The 7,553-nt window shown below is 37.6% G+C and overlaps 1 protein-coding gene across 1 annotated transcript; it reads right to left on the reverse strand.

Annotated features, from left to right (window-relative positions):
- Nucleotides 1-5,534: 5,534 nt before the first annotated feature.
- On the reverse strand, nucleotides 5,535-6,938 carry LOC114654186 (zinc finger BED domain-containing protein 5-like). The gene has a single exon (XM_028804592.1). It carries the CDS (start codon nucleotides 6,936-6,938, stop codon nucleotides 5,535-5,537), a length of 1,404 nt encoding a protein of 467 aa, XP_028660425.1.
- Nucleotides 6,939-7,553: the final 615 nt, after the last annotated feature.

Genomic DNA, 7,553 nt, shown 5'->3' on the forward strand with positions numbered 1-7,553 from the left:
TTTCTATGTAGGTACAAGTGGAAGCATGTGAAACATTGACATCATCGCCACAGCAGTATAAAGACCAGCATCATGCATTAAATCTGGATTAGAATATTCTTTAATAGCAAATTTTGGCCATGTATACATTTCAGTATACTTTAGTCAACACCAGATAACATCCAATTACATCCTGTGATTATAGGGCATGTTCTACTCGTGAATAGCTCAGGGAATTAATCCTATAGTCTTGAACATGGGAGGCTGCATGGGGACCTAATCCAGGTCTTCATAAATTCTCAAAGGCATTAATAAAATTGATTCAACTGAATTTTTTTAATTAAATAACAAATCACACACTCATGGACAACCCTGGACATTAAGTTGAAGTGTATTGAAGTCCCTCTTCACACAAAGAATTGCGGGAATCTGGAAAAAACTACTGAGTCATGTAATTAATGCAGGAACCTTAATCTTTAATAATAATAATAATAATAATTCATTACATTTATATAGCGCTTTTCTCAGTACTCAAAGCGCTATCCACACAGGGAGGAACCGGGAAGCGAACCCACAATCTTCCACAGTCTGCTTACTGCAAAGCAGCAGCACTACCACTGTGATGATACACTGAGACAACTTAGCTATTAGCTAAGCAAACATCCTTGACAGAATGACTGAATTGTCCTTTCTGGTTTATTAAGCTTCTTATGTTCTTAATCCCTTTATATATTTTGGGTAATTACTGGCTATGGTAAAACCATCTGTAGAAGCATTAGTCATTGGCCCTAAATTTCAAGAGTTAAAATAAATACATTTATGTTAGAAGATAAAATATGCAAACAGTATTTCCTTACATTTGAAGCATGTGTATATAATAACATTAAAGATTTACAACGCTAGGACGCAAGGACACAACAGACAATAAACTTTCACTGACCTTGAGATACATTATGTAGTCTGTATTTACAAAAATGTACTTCTGTAGCAAGGTATGTTTTATTAACAAGAATAAAGGTTAAACTGGAATATCTGTTACAAAACTGGTAAAGAGAAAGGTGTTAACTTTTCTGCAGTTCATATGTTTTGGAAATGAAATAGTATTGTTTAAAAGGTTTACTGTATTTAAAAAAATCATAACAGATTTATTCAAAATAAAGAAATCTGGCATATTTGAGTAGAGATACTGTAAAATTGTTAATACTGTTGAAAAACACATGGGATGGGAAAACTAATTATTAAGCATAATGGTTTCTTTTTTTTTTTGTGAGGCTAAAGTCCAAACTGGAAACCCACCGATTAATTCTTCCCATAATGACTTCTCAAAAAAAGAATAAAGGAATGAAAGTTGCCTACTGTATGTAGTGACACTGAGACAAAAGAACAGAAAATTACAAAAGGTGTAAATATCTCTACAAGCCCTAAATAACTGTAAACAATAAAACATGTTACTCTATGATTAGACCTGTACAGAAAAATTCTCCCACTTTACCCTGTGTTATCTGAGTAAGTACCTGCTTAATTCTACTATGACTCATCAGACTTTTTGATTTGTTTTATTTTCATTTTTCATGTAGTTTAAATGTACTAGGAACATTCAAAAAATTTCTGCACTTTTATATTTTCATTGGAAACAGTGAAGACGGGAGGAGTAGTAATTGGGCATTAAACAGTTTGTATGATGCTGGGAAAGTTGGATCACAAACGAAGGAGACTACGTAGAAAAGTGATGTCATTTGTTTTTGAAATTCTTAATAAATTAAGTTAAAAAAAAAGTACAGAAACTTTTTGAATGTCCCTCATATTTACAGGTTTGGGATATTAAAAATTCTAAGTTACCATTGAATATTTACTTCTTTTTATTATTGGTGTATTTTCTTTATCCCTCTGTTGCTATTATGAATTTTTATGGCCATTGCCATTGTGAGAGCCAAGAAGTTATTCTTCAGGAAATATCAATTCAAATTTACGCCTGCACTGCATGCTAACTGGCATCCAAGGTTGTGGACACTTGCAAAAACAACTCTCTATCTAGCTTGATTTGCTCCACCTTTTTAATGGTATCAGGAAATTGCTTCCTCTTTACTCACAAAAATATTAATGTTTTGGTATTAGAGTTTTTGCCTGTGCCTATTTTAAAAAAAAATTTTATTTCATCTCCTGGGGCCACATGCATAACGCCTTGCATAGAATTCACACTAAAACGTGGCATACGGACAAAAGCGGAAATGTGCGTACGCACAAAAAAATCCAGATGCATAAATCTGTGCGTACACCAACTTCCATATTCTTCAGCTACATAAATCCTTGTCTGTGTGAAATGTAACACTTGTTCACGCACCTGCCGCCCCACCCAGACTCCTCCCAGAATTATGCCTGTTTGAATATGCAAATCAATATAAATAGCCCCTTATGTTTTGCATTCTGTGAAAAGACAATGGCAAAAGCACGGGGGAAAAGGAAGAATTTCAGCAAATACCAAGTAGAGGCAAGAAAAAACATACTATTTGTTGGTTTAAGCAGTGATATAAACAACAAAAGGAAGTTGCTATAGTAACAGAGTAGCGGAGAAACTCGAAATTTCAAGTTCAGAAAGTCGCAAAGTGCCCGAAATAAATAAGAAGTGGTCAGATATCAAAGTTGCTGTGAAAAGGCGAGTCGTAGCCCACCGTCTAAGTGTCATATGGAAGTGTATTAGAGTACAGAGAAAAGAAAAACAAAATAGGGACACAGTTGAAAAAAATGTCCAAATGTCAACTTTAATCTCAATTTCCACTTTAATCACGTAGTTTATTTTGTCATTAAAGTAGAACATCATAGACTTCATCTTAAAAGTGTTTAATTTGCTAGTTCCTCAGATCCCATCGTAACTAAAGTAGCATGTTAAATGCTTCATCTTCTCTGTTCTTTAATGTGCTCTATGTGTGTGAATTACTATGTACTTCTTAAATGGGCTTTCTCTTCCGCCGAAAGGACACAGAATACATTCCATTCATGATATTACAGCTCTCTGAACAATTTAAATATTAAGATGTATACTTGATATCATTTTCATAATGATAGGAATTAAAGCATATATTAAACATGGGGACACAGTGGCGTAGTATTAGAGATGAGCTGGTGCCCTGTCCAGAGATTGTTTCTGCCTCCTGCAAGATGCTTGCTGCGCCGTGCCCGACCTTCGATGAGATAATTTATTGCAGCAGTACTGTCTCTCTCAAACGTATTAATCTCCGATTCCTGTCCTTCCTTTTCTTTCTCCAAGTAACCAGTCGTCACACAATCAGACCTGTAATAGATGTTAAGCCATCTGTAAGCTTAGAACACCGATTCTTCAAAACTTTTATGAAACATTGAAATATCTTCATAATACATGTTTAATTATTCCATCCATCTATCCATCCAGGGTCACGCCAGTCCCAGCAAGCATACAGCGCAAGGCAAGAACAATCCCTGAACCGAGCACCAGCTCATCGCTGTCCACCGTGTCCTCACATGTTTAATTATTAACAATATACATTATTTTAATGAAATTTAAAACTTATCTGTATAATATAATAAACATGCTTTACTGTATTTTATCTTAAAAATGATATCAAGAACTCCAAGAAGATAGCGCTTAGAAATCTAAATCGACTTAGAAGCCAGTTGTCATCATATGCAAATACACACTTTATAAAATGGCTCAGGTTGTGCAATATTCTAAATGTAGTGCAAGTTTTCAGCGAGGTGATTGTACTTACAAGTACAAGCAGTTCTACTGGGAGCACTTAATGGACTGATTGAGTGCATTTAGGGCTCTTGGGATGAAACTGTTTCTGAAGCGCGAGGTCCCTACAGGAAAGGCTCTGAAGCGTTTGCTGTACTGTATGGGAAAAGTTCAAATAGATGTGTGCATGGATGAGACAGTGTGTTCTAGATGCTGTTTCCCGATAATCCAATCAGCTGCTATAAAGCTGTGATTCCACACTCAGATACAGTGGATTAATACTCTGAGTGGTGCTCTGACAGTGACAATGCTAAAGCAGCTATAGTATTTGGAATAGTTTGGCCATTCTGTGCACCATTATATGGTTACAGATTGATTACAATCAGATGCCTTAAACTAATAAACAATATGCGGTTAATTTAAATGTATTTGATAAAGCCGCGTCAGGGATGCAAATCTAAAAAATAAGGGGAAACCACACAGGAACAGTAGCACTGCTTTGACACTGGGTGCCGCCAGTTTGCAAAACTGAGCGGAGAACTTGCGTATGCAAGGGATTGACCTAGAGTGAAAATGTGTGTGGCTTTATGCCAAGTTTAGTTTTTATACATCGCGATGTGAGCTTGGAAATGGATGTACGCAACATTTTTGTGCGTACACACCGTTTATACATGAGGCCCCTGGTCTTTACACCTCGCCCACATTATCTGCCATTTCTTCATTTTTTCGGTGGTACCAATTCAGTTAGCTTTTAATGAGGTACAGCAACAACACAATGTAGAAATAAAACAAAAACATGCTGAAAAAACAACCACTCCACTTCCAACAACTAATATGCAAAAATGAAGTTTTATATCATCATATAAAGTATAATAAAACTAGAACGGTTAATAACGTGAGATTGGAAGAACTGACACTTAACATGGCTCGTTTTTTTTTTTTTACAGAAAATGGAGACTGTGACATAACACACCAGCATTGGAGGACCACAAGGAACAATCCTGTCTTTCTCTTCACTTTATAAATATAACACCAGGTCATGTTGCTTGAAGAAATTCTCAGATTATTGTGCACCTATGGGATGTATTAATAAAGGGGGTGAGGCAGAGGAAATGAATCCGGTGGAATAGTTTGTTTCCTGGTGCAAAGAGAATTGTCTACATCTTAACATCAGAAAAACCAAGGAACTGGTTATTGATTTTTGCTACACCAAACATCCTTCATGTCCTATCACTATTAAAGGAGTAGAAGTAGAGGTGGTCCAGTCCTACAAGTACTTCAGTGTCCACATTAATGACAGGTTGGTCTGGTCTCGGAACACAGAAAAACTGTATATGAAAGGGAAGAGCAGGTCCATCTCCCCCAGGAGACTGTGTTCCTTTAATGCAGCGCTTCTCAATTATTTTCTGTCATGCCCCCCCTAGGAAGAAGAAAACATCTTGCGCCCCCCGCGTGACTATAAATAGTATCATTTGTCTATAAAATTGTTATAAGTACACCTCTGCATAACACTGTATCCTTATTAACGTATAAGAGAATAAAAAAAGAAAGAAATATGGACCAATTTACAACAAAGAATAGCTTTATTAAATGTAACAGAAAAGATTTAAAGTGCATTCTAAATTCAAAAAAAATTAAATCCTTAATTAAACTATAAACATTTTTTGATTGACCATGTCAAACCATATGATACTGAAAAAAAATACATAAAATCAATAAATAATAATGCATTCAAACTGATCACCAACATTTACTCAGGAGCACAATATTAAAAAAACTTTAACCTGCAAAACAAAAATATATAAAATAATTTGAGCTGATTTTTTAATCAGAGATGATGTCTGGATTAATGGCTACAATGAGCACGTTTTGCAATGCACAGCTTTTCGAAGCGGGGTTTGAAGCAGGACACAGCAACTCTCAGCTCCTTCTCAATGTGTAGCCGGGACCTGTATTTGCTTTTCAGAGCAGCAACAGCAGAGAAGCCAGTCTCACACAAGTAAGAAGTTGCAAATGGAAGAAGAATGTGCACAGCTCTTTGTCCTAAGAGTGGATATTGCTTCTCCACATTCAGCCAGAATTCACTCAGTGTCTGGGATGTGAAACTTAGTCTCAATATGGAGTCAGATGTGATTTCTATGAACTGCTCCTTCTCTGCAAGGCTAAAACCAGTTGGAGCTGGTGCATTAAAAGGATCTCTCACCCAGTCATACTGGGAACTGTTTTTAGGGAAGTACTTTGTAAAGAATCCCATCAGTGATGAAATATGCTGCTTAAAATATGGAATCACTGAGGTGACATCATAGTCAGTAGTGTCAACAAATTCCTGCAAGTTCTCAAATGACACAGTATTTCCTTCATCAAGTCGCCTGCCCCACATTGCAAGCTTTCGAGTGAAAGAGTTGATCTTGTCTGTGACCTGAGGGAGGTGTTGATTTTTCCCTTGAAGCTGTAGATTTAGTTCATTGAGCGTTCCAAATATGTCACTCAGGTAAACAAGTTTCATCAGAAAGTTCTCATCACTAAACTTTCTTGCAACTTCATACTTGTGCTCCTGCTCCAAAAACATTCTTATCTCTTCTCTGAGCTCAAAAACTCGGGATAACACTTTTCCTCGTGACAGCCACCTTGCTTCACTGTGAAACAGCACAGCTTGATGTTCAGCTCCCATCTTCTCACAGATAGCAGAGAAAACTCTTGTTTTTAGTGGTCTGGTCTTTATTAAATTGACTACTCCTACAATGTCAGTCATAACCTCACTTAATTCAGAGGAAAGGTGCCTTGATGCCAGTGCCTCTCTATGTAAAATACAGTGTGTCCACTCAGCATTAGGTGAAGCCTTCTTTATGAGAGTCCGAAGTCCTTTTCTCATCCCTGCCATGGTCTGTGCACCATCACTGCAAACACCAATGCAGTTCTCCCACTTTAGCCCATTCTCAGTCAGGAAGCAGTCTAGCATTTTGAATAGCTCTTCGGCTGTGGCTCTGTCTCTGACATATTTGCAAAAAAGTAGATCCTCACACAGGGAATTTGTCATTTCAAAACGTACATAAGCAATAAACAAACAGTCTTTGTTGCTGTCAACTGCTTCATCAAATTGTAAGGCAAAACGTTTATCTTTGAGTTTTTCTACCAGCTGTTCTTTAAGATCGTCAGCAATGTCATTTATACGTCTAGCAACAGTGTCATTTGACAGAGGGATAGTTTTTATTTTTGCAGCACTTGCGTCATCCAGCATGACAGAGACCATGTCTAATACTGCAGGCAGTATCAGCTCTTCTGCTATGGTGTGGGGTTTTTTGCACTGAGCAATTTGGTACGCCACCTTATATGATGCCAACAACGCTCGCTGGTTTACTGATGTAGCAGTCAGAAAGCGGGATGATTGCTGGCAATATTCAACACGTTTTCACTGAAAAAACTCAAGCGGCTTATCAGCGTGATTAGGGTGTAATGTCTTTAAGTGACGCCTTAATTTATTTGGCTTCATGCTGTCCGCTGCCAACATTTTTAGACACAGTAAGCACACCGGTCTTTCCTCGTCTCCCACCGTAGTCACAGTGAAGCCAAGCGCTACATACGCTTCGTCATATTTCCTCGTCTTAGCTTTCGGGAGACTTTCGTTTGTCTCTTTATCTTCTTCTTTCTCCGCCTGTCTTCTCATCCCTGTTAAAAATTTTTTCATGATGTCACTTGAGGGTCTGCTACACTTCGTGTCTACACTTCATACTCATACTTTGTACTGTGTGCAAAGCGCGCATGCTCAGTGCAAACAAAACCCCTACACCACTGAGCGAATGCTCCCTGCGCACACTCTGCCAATGAGAGCGCCACTGCCCCTTAATGTAGTGGAGTGGTATTGCAC

This window comes from Erpetoichthys calabaricus, chromosome 7, assembly GCF_900747795.2.
Source record: "Erpetoichthys calabaricus chromosome 7, fErpCal1.3, whole genome shotgun sequence".
Classification (NCBI taxonomy): domain Eukaryota; kingdom Metazoa; phylum Chordata; class Cladistia; order Polypteriformes; family Polypteridae; genus Erpetoichthys; species Erpetoichthys calabaricus.

Coding starts and splice junctions, on each gene's coding strand:
- LOC114654186 (XM_028804592.1), bottom strand. CDS start 6,938: ATGGTCTCTGTCATGCTGGATGACGCAAGTGCTGCAAAAATAAAAACT.